Below are 18,358 nucleotides of genomic sequence, written 5' to 3' on the forward strand. Positions count from 1 at the left end.
AGGTTTATGCATTGGGTTTTGCATCTCGTTTTGTATCTACTTTTGCATCTACTTACATTGTATCCATTTTTTGCATCCAATTTTGTTTTGCCTGTTGCATCAATGTTTGCTTCCACTTTTACATCCATTTTTGCATCTTATTTTGCATATTTTTTGTCTATTGTTACATCCACTTTTGTTGCACCATATCTTGCGCCTACCATTGCAACCACATTTGCTTCCACGTTTGCATCCCCTATTGCATCCACTTTTGTTTCATCCATTTTTGCATCTGCTTTTGTGTCCGTTGTTGCATCCACATTTGTTTCACCACAATTTGTGCCAAGTTTTACACCTACCATTGGACCCATGTTTGCTTCCACTTTTGCCTTCATGTTTGCATCCAAGTTTGCATTGACAACTGCATCTACTTTTGCATCCACTTTTGTGTCAGGTTTTTCATGTTGTTGTGCATCTACTTATGTTGTATCCACTTTTCATCCAATTTTACTTCTATTGTTGCCCCCATTTCTATGTTCGCTTTTGCATCCCTTTTCCAACACTCATCATATTTTCTGCATTGATGATATTCCTTATGGCATTGACAATTATGAACAATTGATGACAATGTCAATAATATTGACAATGATGAAAATGAAGATGATGGCGATGACATGAATTGTGATTATGATGATAAAGACGATAGTGGTTACAATGACAATGATGATGATGGCAATGATTATGATGATGACGATGCTAATGACGTTGGCGAATCTTACCAATTTTAGATGTTGTCATTGTCATAATCATAAGCATTATCTTTGGTGTCATCATCATCATTTTCATCTAGGTCATCATTAAAAACTATAATGGCATGAATGATGATGATGATTACAACAATGTCGATAGAAATTACATTAATGATGATGATGGGGATGATAAAAATGACAATGACGATGATAATGGTGGTGATGATGATCACCATCGATCATCTCTCAAAAATAGAGTTGTTATTTCTCTTACGTATATCAATGTGTCCTAAACAACCCTTTTCTAGCACTGATCACATTTTTTGGGTTGATGATATTTCTTACAACATCTACAATTATGAACAATTGCAAACAATGTCCATAATGATGATGATGATGGCATGAATGGTGATTATGATGATAATGTAATGATGGCAATAACAATGACAAGGATGTGATGATGATGACAATGATTATGATAATGAGAATGACCTTACAATCTTATGGATTCGTGAACAATTACTAGTTTCAATACCATCTTCTGGATACGTATTACTATCATACTTTTTAGATTTTCTGTCTCTCTTGAGGTATCTTACTATAATGGTGTTGTCAACACTAGAAAGATATCATGTTGTAATGGTGGTTCTAATGTTAGCACTAGCAAAGTTTTTGTTAAATTTTGGTTAAAAAAAACCGATTTATGCAATTATTTTGACAATCTATGTAAAAAAGTAAATAACATCCAATTATTTTGACTGTAGTCCCATTGATTATCATGAATTCACGAGTCTGAAGACCATCTTCTACATACATATTATTATTAAACTTTTTGCATTATATCCCTCTTATATCTTGTTGTAATGGCAGTATTAGCACTAGAAAAATATCTTGTTGTAATGGTGATGTTAGTATTAGCACCAAAAAAATCACTAAATTTTGGTAAAAAAAAGTTTATCATTTATTTATTTTTAATTTGGGAAATTTTTGTTTTTATATTTTTTGTTTTTAATTCTATTTTTATGCAGTAATATTTTTTTTGGTTGAATTTTGGTAGTAACTAGTTTTTGGTCTAATCATATGTATTAACCATGTTCTTTATGCTACAAGTCTAATTGTTGGGACAAAATTGCTCTTTCAAATAAGTTGCAAAAATCATATAAATGGAAGAATAGCGATGACAACTATTTTCATTGTCCAACTGTTCAGTATATCATGTATGAAAATATTCAACATTTTTATAAACAATGGATTAGAGGTGAGTCTGTAATTGTACATAATGTTTGGATGATACATAAAAACAAAGTTTGTTTCATTGATGTGGTTAGGATCTACTTTGGATACGAAACCCTAGGTTTGGAAGTATGCAAATAATGAATTTGGTTTACCTTTGATAACAAATGAAATTTTATTTCTTTTTCCTCATAAAACCAAGGAAGATATGGCAATAATTCTCGTTAGAAAACTACTTCTTGTTGAAGGTTTATAATTGGTTGCAAAAGTTCAACAACTGGGTATAGAAGTTTTTAGTTGCTATTAGGGAAACAATGTGATTATAGGTTTTAGCAGACATAGATCATTCTTGGTATTTGATTCACTTTGAGAATATAAGTACACCAAAGTGGATTAGGTTATGAGTGGATTGGCAAAGCAACCCTTATTTGTTCCTTTTAGTTTTTGAGATATCTCAAGTTCAACTAGTGCTAGTAAATGGTTTCAAAGATGTTTGCTAGGGTTTTTCAACAAGGTCACTAGGTCCCAATGTAACATAGATACTTCATATTTGTTGAAAAGTAAAACCCCCACATAGCACTGAATAGATCATTAATGACTACCTAGAGAACTTAGACTAAATTAATCGTGGAAGTAAAAATTACAACCAAATTAATCATGAAAGTAAGAACTACAATTGAAAAAAACACACTTGGTAATATACTAGAATTCATCCTCTCCAAATCCAAAGTTGATGAATAATATGTTAAATCTTTAATGAAACTCATGAAAAATAATAAGCATGTTATCGATATAAGAGTGCATGAACTTGCTTAATGTATATTTGTTAATTGGAGATGATGAATATCTAAATAAAGTTGATGAATAATATGTTAAATATTTGATGAAACTAATGAAAGATAATAAGCATGTTTATCCATATAGGAGTGCACAAACTTTCTTAATGTGTAGTTTACGAGAAATTTTTCCAGCGTAAATCACAAGATATATCATTTGTTTAGGCGTTTCGAACCAACCAGTGTGGTTCATCGTCAGGACAAGTTGAAGAATCAGATCCAACTTTGCATGTTAAATAGTTTGAGCAGAGGGGATATTTGCACCTTAGCCTTAACAACCCTTGCCCAAGATGAATCTATTTAATGGACTAGCTTGGATATGTTAGGTCTTGGATTTCCAGAGTACCCAATCAATGCTTAACTCTCTAGTCCTAGCCAAAATTCACTCCTATTGAAGAGACAACTTGAACAATCTTGCTAATAAGATTAACAAGTTCGTTCCTTTTGATTGATTTACAACAAACCTTAATGCCTCTCTTTTCTTATCCTCCTCTTCCATTCTCCAACAAAAACTTATTAATCTTATATCATAAACACTTTATATAGGTAAGCATTGTAATAATTTTCCTCAACTCACACGGTACCTTTACACCTCAACCCATATAAGTGGACCTAAGTCCATGGCACAACCCATCACACTCTAAGATGGTTCTAATTGTCTCCTCAAAACTAGGACATAACACACCTTAAATGCCAAATGGTTAAGTCATCCCAAATTTGTGGGATTTTTTCCTTCATGGAACACATTCTAGCTAGTGTTGATCAAACACAATGCACTAACACCACTAACACACACTAAAAGTCCTAGATACCCTTACGCTGTGGCACGCACCCAAGCACTTCGACTGCACCCCCATAAAATGCACCTTCAACTTTGGATGTCCCAAAATAGTAATATCCTAACCCAATATGGCCTACTTGTTAGATTTGTGTAGTTCCCTCCTTATCAGATCCTTGCACCTCCTTGCACTCCATGGTAAATCTACTCTAATGGTCACCTTCCAAGTTCCAACACTTCCTTTCACATCATGACATAACCACCGATATACATTACAACAACCTTCAACTTCTTTAGTGGGTTGCACATCTATTTCACATTTCTTCTCCATCTTACAAAGTGGTAGTGCCAAGGAGAGAGTATCAAGTTGAATCAAGGATTGCTCACTTAGTACCACTACTAAGTTGCCTTCGTGCAACTTGTCAAATCCCTTAATTTTGTTTCACAACTTCTCATAGGGCTTAACTTGCTTGTATACACTTCTAAGTGAGACTACAATCCCCCAACCTCTCCTCTTCAACCCTTGTTAGAGTCTTCTTAGACGTGCAATCATGCCTCACACTGAATATAACACTAGCATCCCAAATGCGCATGCTCATTCCATCTTTTAATGCTTCGCTGAAACCACATTATGACACTGCTTAAAATGAAATGTTTACATCTTAAGACAATGTACCTACTTTGCTTATGACAATCTAAACTATGCAAGTGGCTAAGAGAGGACTATATTTTCCCAGGATGAAAATATAGGGTCTTACAACCCCATTCACACAATAATTTTAATATATTTCACCCGAAAAAAGATACATACCCTACTCCTTTCAAATTTATCATATAATTTTAAGAAATTAACACTTGTTATTAACTATTAAATAGACTTACTATATATTCTCCTTTGTTTGCACCCACCTTATATGTAAAAACATATAAATATTTTCAATACAACCAAATTAAAATCATATTTTTCCATTTAAAAATTATTAAATTGAAATTAAAAAAAATTACACCTAATAAACTTAAACAACAACCATAAAATTATATTATTATTATTATAAATATTTTATAACCTAACCAATAACCAAAAACATTATATAGTTACTTCTTTAGTGATGTGAAAATAAAAAAAATGTATTTATTGTTTTAATAACACCTAATAAACTTAAACAACAACCATAAAATTATATTTATATAAATATTTTCCAACCTAACCAAGAACCAAAAACATTATATAGCTACTTAACTAGTGATGTGAAAATAAAAAAATGTATTTACTGTTTTTCACTATGAAATTAGCATTTTTGAAAAAGGTAAAGCTTTACTTTTCTTTACAAAACCCCTCCCAACCCAAACTTCGTTTACGTTCTAGAACAAGAAGGAGGATCTGTTCGCTTTTCGCAGGGCGGGAGTGAAAACGAGATTGCAGAGATTTGCGAATTAGGGTTCACCAGTAGCAGACACTCGAACCCCACGATCGGTTCTTCAGTCCATTGACGGCGCCAAGGTATGTTCCATTTTTAACTTCAATGGATTTCCACCCGCACATTCAGTCTTCCACACAGAGAGGAGTACATGCATTTCAGGTTTCTGGTTCAAAATCCAGTGTGTTTTTAGCAGCCACTCTTGTATGTTTAGGTTTTAATCTCTGTGCTGCAATCTGTTACTGTTTGCAGGGATGGCGCTGGCATTTGATGAGTACGGGAGGCCATTTATCATAATAAAGGAGCAGGAGCAGAAGACCCGAATCAAAGGCTTAGATGCTCAGAAGGCCAACATTGCGGCTGCCAGGTCCGTTGCGAGAATCCTCCGCACCTCACTCGGCCCCAAGGGAATGGACAAGATGCTCCAGAGCCCCGACGGCGATGTCACCATCAGTAAGCTTCTCTTCCATTTATTGAATCTCTATTTCTGGGTCGGTAAAACCCCTTAAAAATCTAAAAATCTGAAACTAAGTAGAATTTATTTTAAAAAACTTATGATTCGTAAGTAGCAGTTACTTTAAAAAATTTATAGGTTTTCCGAAAGGAGTGAAATAAGCAAATACTCTGCGATCTGCTCACTCTTCCTCACAAACTGTGAGGCCCGCCGAGCTAGATGCTCTACATACGACGCTGACTGCCTACGAAAGCTCCCGAATGGGTGAATGCGTTGAGATGTCACTAACATTGAGAGATAGACACTTTCCAGGGATCTACTTGGCGTAGAGGTACTTTTGGCGGGCTTTTCACTAACCAAGAAACTTCGTTTACAAATTATTTTGCTCAAAATAACACCAATTGCTCGACAGCAGAAGGTTCATAAAGAAATGGAAATAATAATTTTAAGAAGAATTTCGGAATAAAGAAATAAATTATATAAATGTCCACAAATGATGAAAGGACATTAGGTTAATGGGACTAAAACTATATATTGATGCTGGAGTGCTTAAAGGTATTCGCTGAAAAGGAGAGACTACAAATAAGATTTCAGATTTAACAGAATGACGAATGATAAAATAACAAAGGGGTGATTATCTCAATTGTTTGTAGCCAATGTTGTTGAGCATCTGGCTGGTTCTGGTTACGTGTTAGTAGGTAACCAGTTTAAATCCCCCAGATTTAGGTGCACTAGTCTATGTCAACAGTTTTACGAAGAATGCCATTCACAAATATGGAGAAGCATCTCTTGGATTTCCTTATCAGATTTTCAAGGGTTATAATAACAGATAAACCTGATACAATGAAGACAAGCATCTGGCTGGTTCTGGTTACGTGTTAGTAGGTAACCAGTTTAAATCCCCCAGATTTAGGTGCACTAGTCTATGTCAACAGTTTTACGAAGAATGCCATTCACAAATATGGAGAAGCATCTCTTGGATTTCCTTATCAGATTTTCAAGGGTTATAATAACAGATAAACCTGATACAATGAAGACGAGACTAATAGCAGAAGCCTAGAAAATAAATAAGTCCTAATTTATCTAAGCGTCAAAGGAGAGGTATGCAGGGCCATAAACCAGGCTGGATTCTATCCTGGCAAACTTTATTGAAGCTCATCGGACTGCAAAGTTTGACGGGTTACGTGTGGAAGGGAGAACCCTGGTGATGGGTGTCTGTCTAGTGTCTACAAGATATAAGCTGAGAATTATAGCTTTTGTAAGATAGCATACCTAGATGGCCTTGTGGATTATCTGGATGATCTCAACTGTGCTTGGTAAGGGTGCTTCTGAATCACTGATCGTCTGTTATTTTTGCTCATGACTGGTGCATCTACCGGGTCATCGATGCTTCATCCAGCTGAAAAAATGATGCAATCAATCTAGTGGATCTGGGTCTGGAGGACTCATGCATGTCCTGCTCTTAGAGTATTTGGTTCGCTTTACTTTGTTCTTGAATAATGAACTCTGCTTTCACTGTTGTGGGGAGATTCCGGTCTTAATGGATTTTTTGTTGTCATTTCAAAATTTGTAGTGGAGATAGTGGATAAAAGCCATGCATTGCAACAATGCTCCCAGCCAGATAATTTCATTAAATTTTGGAATCTAATAAGAAAAATCGAAATCGAGTAATAGTTTGTGTGGGAAGCAAAGAAAGTGAGAAAAAAATCTCTTAGCTTTGAGCTTCATTTATGTGTACTTTGTATAACAGCTACTTGGTTAACTTAGTAGGTCAGTCTTTATTATCTAAAATATGCATATTGAAGATTGGATATCACGACAGTTTCTCCCTCTCATCGCCATTGTCAACATGGTCGTCAGTGAGCATCTCTACATGAACAGAGGATCTATTTGTCCTTTTAATGTTAACAAATTTATAGTTAATTATATAATAAATATTTTGATGTACATGTACATGAGCACTGATTGGCGCCGTGAGCAAATCCAGGCAAGGGTAGGGGGTTCAAGAATTTTAAGGAAGGTTGCCTCTTGTTCATAATTGTTGTGACAATTTTTCTGATTACTGGAGGTTCAAGAATTTCAAGGAAGGTTGCCTCTTGTTCATAATTGTTGTGACAATTTATCTGATTACCTTGACCTCCCTGATTTCAGCATACGTGTAACTAGGAATGGCTATAAACCATAGTAGCAAAATTTGAATCCGAATATGTATTCAAATACAACTCAGTATGGAAAATACCTAATAAAGAAATGCAGCATGGTTCCAATATGGAAATCTATATTTCTCAGTATGAAAATAAGCGTTTTGTTCCATATTTTAGAAGAATTTCATCCTCAGAACACACTAAAACCAGAAAAAGCAATTTATTCTTTGAAAATTTTGCAATGTAGTTTATTTTTAAGTGTTTTCTTACTGTTATTTTTATTTTTTTGAGGTTTTTGCTCTGTTTTTTTGGGGCTTATATGTTGATGGGTATCAAAGACATTATAAGGTAAGTGAACTGTTCTGTATCTACATTGCAGTGAAAACATACTGAATTTTGTACTGTTGCCAAATTTCCATATAATAAAGAGCAATATGACCAAATCTTGCTACTATGCTATAAACTAGATTTCCAGCATTGAAATCCCCTTGTATATTCAGCTATGGGTCCTGTGGGTCATCTCGACTCCCTCCATGATAGTCCTTAGAACATATTCAGGTTTGTATTTGTTCAATAGAAATGTAGGGAAACAAATATTCCTTTCAAAGGTGTAAGACTCTGTCACCACGCAATATCTAATGTGCCTAAACATGGTTCTATCAACCCTATGGTTGTCTTGTGGTATTTTTTCTTGCTTCTCTGTTCTACACTACTTGGACACTCCATAACATTTTTCTACATTTTAATCATGCTGATTATAGAATGATTGTTAATTTTAGATAACAATGGTATGTTCTTATGCTTTAGAGCAATTTACGTCAATTTTCCTTATTAGCCCAATATAAATTTCCAGATTAGCAATCACATAAATATTGAGAGTGTTTGCAGATAGAACATAAACAATAAGAATAAGAAAAGTCAAGACAAGAGGGCACAATATTTGGCGGATGCTAGAGAAAAACCCCAATGTGGGGAAAACCCTTTGATCAAATCTTCTTATTATTCTTCAAAAGTTCAGCACAGAGAGAGAGAGAGAGAGTACATCATACAAAATTACTTGCCCAATCACTATCAAAACAGTCCAGCCAAACAACAGTTAACAAGATGTTGTAACCAGAAAGTTAATGCTAGTCAAACCAACAAAAATCTCCTCCAAATGAGCTCAGCCAAACCCAGTCAATTCGGCCTCATAATAAGATCTTCATCTTCCAAATTTAGTTGAGATTTAATTTCTACACAGCTCAGCTTCGTAGCTTCATTGAACAGCAATAGCAGAGCTGCTTGGTATGTTGTTACTGCCAAATCTATTACCGATGGCTCTTGGCTCTACACAGTTCATATGGCTCACGATGTATAAGACTTTGTTCCTCTGCATTATGTATAACATTAACACACAGGTCGACTGACACGTTCCTCTACAACAAAGTCAGTTTGACTGAATGGCATCAATCTGCATTGCTTCTCTGCGACATATTTTGGCATTGATGCATAGTTAATATGGAATCGATACTCCATATATATGTAATCTAACCAATAGCGTCAAAATGGCATCATCTTATATGACCATGGAAATAACTCCTAATGAAGACTGTAATCTTACAGAGACCAGCATAAATAAACATGTTGAGTTTAAGATCCATAAGGCACCGTTGAGTATTTTTTAAGTGACAAGACACCATTGTTGAGAATTCGATGTTTATATGTAATCTAACCAATAGCATCAAATGGCATCATCTTATATGACCATGGAAAGAACTCCTAATGAAGACTGTAATCTTACAGAGACCAGCATAAATAAACTTGTTGAATTTAAGATCCACAAGGCACTGTTGAGTTTTTTTTTTAAGTGACAAGACACCATTGTTGACAATTCGCTGTTTAGATTCAATTCTAGGGCATATAGTTGGCATAGTAAGAAAAGATATGTTGCTCCCTCAGAACTCACTGATACTTCTCACTGGCACTAGCTAGTAAGGTGACTATGAAGAAGTGAAAGGAACAAATCTCTATGATACCAAAGATCATCTGACTTCACTTCTAAGGAATGTCAGACTTTTGTTGTGTCTTCAATCTCCATAATAAGTCCAGGAGTATCCACCGATCTTCATTCTCTGAAGCATTGATCTATCTCATTGGTATAATTTCCTTTGCCTATCTTCAATATCATAATCAAGGAAGAGCATATGCATGGGCAGATTGTTCTGGCAGTCAGTGATATTGTTGACATCCACTGTCAATACTATTAGCATTTCAAAATCAAAACTATCTTCTACACTTGGGGTTTCAGACGAAGCAGGGTTTCAAATCATAACCAGTCTGAAAAACCATTGGAGTTGGGGGCTCTTTGACTAGGTTCTGAAAGTGCATGTTATTTGTAAGATTGGTGTAATGAAAGGAAGGGTAAAGAGGGTATAGCCAAAGTAATTGATAGGTTTCTGGTGGACACCAAAATTAGGCTATACCTACCTTCAGTGACAATGGAATTCATAACCACCAAACCCAAATTTTATATTTTTTAGGCACTAGCTGGAGTAGTGGATAAAACCACCACTCCTTTAGATCCAAATAATTTTAACTTCTATATCGATCCATCACCACTTTATGTTATTTCCTTGTAGACGAAGGGATGGAACTCCCTGTCTGAAACATAAAACAAAATTTAAGGAACAGTAGCATGAGTCGAGCAATGTTCTCTCCTCTGATGAGTTGTGGCACAAAAACCGTGCATTATCTAAGTCCCTCCTCTTTAAGGTAGAACTGGGTGACTGATTAGCTGACCTGGAAAACTTCTTCATCCTCTATTGCAAAACAGAGTATTTCTATGTTAGTCAGTCGAACTCACATGGAAAATCCAATCTGTGATATGTTTTATTTCTCTAAAATAAAACAAAATTAACCATATGTTGCATTACAGATTTGTTTTCGACTTGCATCTCAATCAATGATATTAGGCTATATATCTCAATAAATTACTGTTTTCATTGTCACGTTCCAGGTACTCCTTTGAGATCAAGTCCTGAATTCTGGATTTTATTGCTTTAAGTTCGGGCTTGAATGTGCTTTGGAACTGTTCAACACACTCACTCAATAGTTGTTGCTGAGGTAAGATTTTTCTAGCCTTCATGATGAGAACTATTGTTGAATCTATTCAGAAATGTCTGTCTTCTTTTACATTTTCAATCACTCTATTCCTCTCATTTGCATTCATATCTGTAAGTGGAATCTTAATATTTTTCAACTTGTGCGAAAAGGGAGGATTGAATTCAAAATTATCACTTGTAGATATTGTTGCAGTGCTAGGTTCCTTTAGAAGAATCTCGATCTTGCCACATGAAACTAAATACAGAAGTTGAATAAGATCTTCATCTTCCAAATTTAGTTGAGATTTAATTTCTACACAACTCATCTTCGTAGCTTCATTGAACAGCAGTAGCAGAGCTGCTTGGTATGTTGTTACTGCCAATTCTATTACCGATGGCTCTTGGCTCTACACAGTTCATATGGCTCACGATGTATAAGACTTTGTTCCTCTGCATTATGTATAACATTAACACATAGGTCGACTGGCACATTCTTATACAACAAAGTCAGTTTGAATGAATGGCATCAATCTACATTGCTTCTCTGCGACATATTTTGGCACTGATGCATAGTTAATATGGAATCGATACACCATATATATGTAATCTAACCAATAGCATCAAATGGCATCATCCTATATGACCATGGAAATAACTCCTAATGAAGACTGTAATCTTACAGAGACCAGCATAAATAAACATGTTGAGTTTAAGATCCATAAGGCACCGTTGAGTATTTTTTAAGTGATAAGACACCATTGTTGAGAATTCGATGTTTATATGTAATCTAACCAATAACATCAAATGGCATCATCTTATATGACCATGGAAAGAACTCCTAATGAAGACTGTAATCTTACAGAGATCAACATAAATAAACTTGTTGAATTTAAGATACACAAGGCACTGTTGAGTTTTTTTTTTAAGTGACAAGACACCATTGTTGACAATTCGCTGTTTAGATTCAAGTCTAGGGCATATAGTTGGAATAGTAAGAAAATATATGTTGCTCCCTCAGAACTCACTGATACTTCTCACTGGCACTAGCTAGTAAGGTGCCTATGAAGAAGTGAAAGGAACAAATATCGATGATACCAAAGATCATCTGACTTCACTTCTAAGGAATGTCAGACTTTTACTGTGTCTTCAATCTCCATAACAAGTCCAGGAGTATCCACCGATCTTCATTCTCTGAAGCATTGATCTATCTCATTGGTATTACCTCCTTTGCCTATCTTCAATATCATAATCAAGGAAGAGTGTATGCATGGGCAGATTGTTCTGGGAGTCAGTGATATTGTTGACATCCACTGTCTGTACTATTAGCATTTCAAAATCAAAACTATCTTCTACACTTGGGGTTTCATTCGAAGCAGGGTTTCAAATCATAACCCTGCAAAAAGTTTTGAATAACAGTAAGAAGATCTTCGTCAAGTTTGAGCTTTATCTAGCAGCGGGGCTGCTCCATTTCAGTAGTATGAATGACTTGTTTCAAGTATGGTAGTAAGGATGACTAGGAAGAACAATCTGTACAGAATGGAGCTGAAGAGACACAAGAATTCAAAGTTGGAGAAAATATACAACTTGTGAAAGTAGACACAGTGGCTAGCAACCAGGAACCTTCTAACATGGGTGCTCCATTGAAGATGCCTATGCTTACAGAAGGCCTTGATATGTCTTCTTGCTTGAATTCTTTGTTTGGTACTGGACTTTAGTGATCCATTAGATAAGCCAAATCTTATGGAGAGTAATGATGCATTATTTTGTTCAGGTATTGATGATTCTCTTCCAGAAAATATCTCAGAGATTTAATTTAATTTCTACACAGCTCATCTTCGTAGCTTCATTGAACAGCAGTAGCAGAGCTGCTTGGTATGTTGTTACTGCCAATTCTATTACCGATGGCTCTTGGCTCTACACAGTTCATATGGCTCACGATGTATAAGACTTTGTTCCTTTGCAATATGTATAACATTAACACACAGGTTGACTGACACGTTCCTCTACAACAAAGTCGGTTTGAATGAATGGCATCAACCTACATTGCTTCTCTGCGACATATTTTGGCACTGATGCGAGGAGAGATACATTATAGAGCTACTTAGAGGGCTAGAGGTGGATTATTGTATAACACATATGCTAGGGAGTCACACCACAATCCAAGCTTTCTCTTTTAGTAGGCTTTAGTGTGTTACTGCTGTGGCATGCATTATGGCGATACCATCCCTACAGGAGCTATGGTCATTATTAGAAAGATTTCTGGTGAGCTTAGTATGCATTGATACAGTGGTTTTAGGAGATGGTTTATAAGGAGTGCAATGCAGATGTTGAGTGTAGAAACATACAGATCACATATGGAAATTTCATTATGGCTTTCTAGTGGGAGTGATTAGCTTGTTGGAGACCAGAACTTCAGATGCTACCGAATACAGAAAACACTCTGATTTTTTTTTTTGCCTGCCTTTCTCAAAACCTCGTTCTGGATAATCCACTCATCGGAGGTATGAAAGTGAAGGACTTGAAATACCAACCTTCATCTCCCAGATGCTGGGAACTTGGGAGAGAATGCTGGATGGTTTCAAGATCTCACTTCTGTGGAATATGGTTTCAATATTTTCATGTTGATCCTGAGACCCCGGGTGAGCAATCTGTCATTAGCAGATCCCAGTCTTTAAGCAGTTAGTCCAGTTTGGACACTAGGAGATCCCTCTTTAGCTCCTTTTACTGCTTTCATGAACCCCACCCATCTTAGTTACTGGTTCCTTAGCTCCTTTCGGTCGCAAGAGAGAGGATACGTTACGTAACGAGTCTTTATGTGCAAGATTGGTCAAGCGAGATTCTTATTCCCGGTCAAAAGATCTGAATTCCGGGATGAATGGGGAACTGGTATTAACGTCCTCCTTTTATATCTAATTTGGCCAGTAGGTGGAGCACCGGTGTGCTGGCTGATTGCTCCTGGAGCGGTAGGGCCCCTCACTTTCTTTTGTTCGGCTTTCCCAGGTGATTGGAAGATCTGGCCATAGCTATAGGAGTAAGCTGGGGGCGCTCTTGCCAGCCATTGTGGATTCGGTAATTGCTTGCCATTGTGAAAAGGTTGGAAGAGCTCAAATAAGAATAGGGGTCGCCTAATAATAGTAAGTAGGGCAACGCACTAATCTGAACCTATGGATGGAATCAGCCCAATCTATCTATCCTGTTGGCCCCGATTGGAATCCTGTAGGAAAAAACTAGCTTAGTCAATCAATGCTTGAGCAGAAACATCCCTCATCTCGCCGCCCATCCGATATAGCTGGGCATCCGATCTAGGTCAGACCTCATCAAGGTGTCGAGCATCCATAAGGTAATCCGATCAATAAGCGAGAACGAGCGCATGAATGAACCCTTTATAAGTCAGGGGCCTGCCTGTCACTTCAAACATAAAATTGAGATTGATGTGCCTGGATGGATGATTTGGACTAGCTAGATGCCGGCCCACCTCCCCGCTGGCAGTACTCCCGATATAGGGATTCGATCCAGCCAAAGCAGGTGTAGGGAAGAATCCAACCGGGCGATTAGTCTTTGTGTTATGAGCTTTCTTGGTGGAAACATGTACACTGGTCTATGTGCCTCACTGATTAGTAATGTTATACCATCCTGTAATAAAGAGACTATAGATATGAAACCTACTCACTATCCATGGTACTTGTTGGCTCTCTCCCTCTTTCACACTGATCTAGCCTCTAAGATCTTTATAGAAATTTCTAAGATCTTTATAGATCTTTATATGAAACCAATTCTCAGACAGAGAAGAATGGATATCATGAAGAAAACCTAAATTTTATGGCTATAGAGGATGCAATTCCCAGAGGCCAGGCCAACAAGCCCTTCTGGGCTCATGGGGTTGACTTATTGGGATATTCGTTGGGGTCCAGGAGGCATGCCAATTTGCCATTTGAAGATCCTAATTCTCCTCGCCATTCGCAAATCGTTTGTCTGTGCTTATGCTCAGAGAGGACAGCTCAGCTTGAGAATGTAAGTTGATAATCTGTACTGATAGATTTATAGATAGTTTTGTAGCATTGCTGCAAGTCAATATCCAATACTGTGTACTGTTTGATTTAGTAGTGTCAGAGAAGTCATATGGGGAGGATAGGAATTATGTTATGCAGATATGAAGTCCATAAGGTTTATTTCCTAGTATCTAGGTCAATGAAGAGGATAGGAATTGTTCTGTAACTGTGGATAGGAAGTCCATAAGGTCTATAGCCTAGTGATAGCTAGGCCATAAAGTCTATTATCTTCCATGTTAATAGAGTTTATTGTCCACAAAGAGTTTATAGTCCATGAGGTCTTACATTTGTGCATTGTTAATGCCAGTAAATGCACACTAGGTTTTGTTCTCTATGTTATATCATTATAAATTAATGAACTATAAGTTCTATGATTTCATGAGTATCAATTTTGATGTTGATGGATTGCCATCACAGGTTTGCAAGACAGAAAGAACAACAATGTGTGGAGCTTTAACAGCAGCTGGGCTTAAAGCCACTTCCGTTCTCAAGGAGCTTGGCAATCGCTGGGAGCATTACTCTGTCATAACTCTGGTTGACTGCAGAAGCCTCGTTGGCAGCAGCCTATCTGATCATAGTGTTGGTAAGGTTTTGCCAATTCCATATTTGCACATTGCTTTATTTTATTTTGAATTACCACTGCTGCTTCAAAGTTTTGTCTAGTTTTCACAGTATGTTTTTGTATTTATTTACAGTTATCGGTTTCTGTAGGTTTAATTTATTTATGGCATGATTTCTTGCACTCTATGAACTGGGTTTTTCTAGTGTGAGCAGTCATGTTGTTCATGGTATATATGTTGTACAGATACACTTGTATTCAGTAAGAAAGCAATTGTGTGTGGTTCTATCAGCTACAAACAGTATTAGTATATCTCAATTTGTATACCCTTTATTTTTTTATTAATTTTCTTCTGATCAGTTGTGTGAATATTTGTATTGCTTCCCTTGACCCTTATTTTGGTTTCTTGTGGGCATGAAGGTTTCTACCATTCTGCTATTATGAATACCCATCATATCAATGAAACAGGGGACTTTTGGGAGCTGGCCAGACAATGCTCAAATGCACTTGATACATCTATGAGGAATCGAAAACATTTCACAGACATGAGTGATGTCAACTTCCTTATGTGCCAAGCAATTCAACATCCTTATTTAACTCCATCATCTTCATTTCGCACTTCACTTATTGTTGTATTTGAAGGTCCCATGGTGGACGAAATGGATGAATTGAAAAGGGAAATAGGTTTAGAGGATTATATGGGATGCTCTTCTGTTCATGGAGTAGGACCTTCTCTTGCAGTTTTTGATACAGTCAGAAATGGAGCTTTGGATTGTGCATGTGTATATCCCGCATCTTTGCATTCCAGAAAACAAATGCAAACTTTAATTAACTGTATGAAGAGTATCCTCATTGGTGCTGCTAAGCTCTGAGAGAAAGTGTCAGGTGCAGACCTTGACAGAAACCTGACTGTGCAAATGGGATAAGGATATCATCTAGGAAAATCTTATGTAGCCATTGTTTTCGTTCATGCAAAGCAATGTTTTTTTGTAGCACAGACTTTTATCATTAAATACTACCATATGATAAACAACGATCTTATCTATCAATTTGCAAGTATTGTTTATATTTTTCCCTCATATATTTTCAGAGTGAGAATCCCAATTTCAATTTATTGAAAATAAAAATACACAAGTGTGGCCAAGCTCAGAATCCTATTGAGACAATAAGATGCAAGAGAATACACTGAGTCCTTATGTCCTTGGAGCACCTACTACATGAGAAAAAAAATAAAAAATCACCTAGTTAATTCAAGGAAAATGATATAGCCTAAATCCAAAGAAATGCAGAGGTTCCATCTTTCCATAGGCACATAATAATATTGTATGCATAAGAGATAACATATACATAACACAAATTTTCTCTGCTTTCTTTTATCTGTTGTCACCGAGATGGCCTTGGTTAGTTTTGTAGTCAAAAGTGGTCAAATCTTGTAGTCAATGGCTACAGAATTATTTGATGTTGTTGTCTGACATAAGGTTGTTTGCCTGTGCTTTAGTTGATCTATAAACTGAAGTATAACTAGAGGTGTTCTAGTTTTCAGCGGATATTTTATAGTATCTGAGAATTCATATGTATAGCACAAAGAAGTTCAATGCAATTCTTCACTATTAAGAAATATGTTAATAGATAGTAACCTTGTTTTCCTATTAGTGAACAAACATTTACATTCAGTCGGTATACATATTACAGGATTTCAAAACAAAAGGCTCAGAGTCTTTATAGAAATTTCACATATGGAAATTTCATTATGGCTTTCTAGTGGGAGTGATTAGCTTGTTGGAGACCAGAACTTCAGATGCTACCGAATACAAAAAACACTCTGATTTTCTTTTTTGCCTGCCTTTCTCGAAACCTCGTTCTGGATAATCCACTCATCGGAGGTACGAAAGTGAAGGACTTGAAATACCAACCTTCATCTCCCAGATGCTGGGAACTTGGGAGAGAATGCTGGATGGTTTCAAGATCTCACTTCTGTGGAATATGGTTTCAATATTTTCATGCTGATCCTGAGACCCCGGGTGAGCAATCTGTCATTAGCAGATCCCAGTCTTTAAGCAGTTAGTCCTGTTTGGACACTAGGAGATCCCTCTTTAGCTCCTTTTACTGCTTTCTTGAACCCCACCCATCTACTCCTGAACCTCGACCACCTGTAACTCCTGCTACTGATCTTTAGTCAAATCCATGAAGGGAGCATGCCAGGAAAGCATTTTTATTGTTGATGGCATAACTGCTGCAGGTCCAATTAGAGAAAAATTGTTTGATATGGACAGCAACAGAAAACATGAGGGATTCATTGACCCTGCCAAAATTGAGGGAAACAATGGCCAGGAAGCTGGAGAGAACCAAAATTTTGAAGTTGGAGAAAATATACAGATTGTGGTGAGCAAGTAGGAACCTTCCCAACTGGATACTCCGTTGAGGATCCATGAGGTTACGCCGAGATATAATATATCAACCTGTTTAAGCACCTTATTTGTCCTGGACTCTAGTATTCGATCCAAAAATTCAGAACTTAGAAAAAGTTACAATATATCCCCTTGTTTAAGTATGAATGAATCTCTTCTAGAAGACACAAAGAAAAGTCGGCAATGAGAGCATTCAGGTATTGAATTTTTCATTAAACATTATTTAGAATGTATTAATACTTATAAGTATCTTAAACTTGTATTTGTGTGAAAATAAATTGAATTGGTTTATGTTTAAGGACAAGGCATCCAAGGCGAGGTTAACCAAGACAAAAGTCACTCATCGTAGTGGCCAGAAAGGTTTAAAAGCACTGATAACAACCTTTGTAAGTGTATTAAACATGTGATATTTTTTTAATAAATTTTGTACTAGAAGAAAGTCATTGTTATCTAATTTCTCCCTATTTACTGATTGATAGGAACTAAAATATGGAAGACCTCCAAATCATTTGGAAAAGGAGGTGCTGCAGGAAAAGAGATGGGTTGAATTTGTTGTTTGGATGGACTCCATGTTATGTAATCTTAGTTGGATTTCCAATATACTTTTAAACCATATTTTCATTTTATTTTTTAGTACTATTAGATATTATATCTTACTTCATTTTATGGTT

The 18,358-nt window shown here is 36.3% G+C and overlaps 1 protein-coding gene across 5 annotated transcripts; it reads left to right on the forward strand.

The window, feature by feature from the left end:
* Positions 1-4,918: 4,918 nt before the first annotated feature.
* Positions 4,919-18,046, forward strand: LOC149184811 (uncharacterized). 5 transcript variants are annotated; one of them, XM_089417717.1, is made up of 4 exons: positions 4,919-5,076; positions 5,246-5,484; positions 15,138-15,303; positions 15,700-18,046. In XM_089417717.1, the coding sequence occupies exons 2-4, from the start codon at positions 5,248-5,250 to the stop codon at positions 16,149-16,151; spliced, it is 855 nt and encodes a 284-aa protein (XP_089273843.1). In that variant the 5' UTR covers positions 4,919-5,076; positions 5,246-5,247; the 3' UTR covers positions 16,152-18,046. The 5 variants fall into 5 exon arrangements, with proteins under 5 accessions (XP_089273843.1, XP_089273845.1, XP_089273844.1 ...); XM_089417719.1 differs by having other exon boundaries at positions 5,246-5,446; XM_089417718.1 differs by having other exon boundaries at positions 4,922-5,155.
* The last annotated feature ends 312 nt before the right edge of the window (positions 18,047-18,358 follow it).

The sequence above is a fragment of the Pinus tabuliformis genome, chromosome 3_2 (assembly GCF_031772625.1).
Source record: "Pinus tabuliformis cultivar Carrire ecotype Pingquan chromosome 3_2, CPIR1, whole genome shotgun sequence".
Classification (NCBI taxonomy): Eukaryota; Viridiplantae; Streptophyta; class Pinopsida; order Pinales; family Pinaceae; genus Pinus; species Pinus tabuliformis.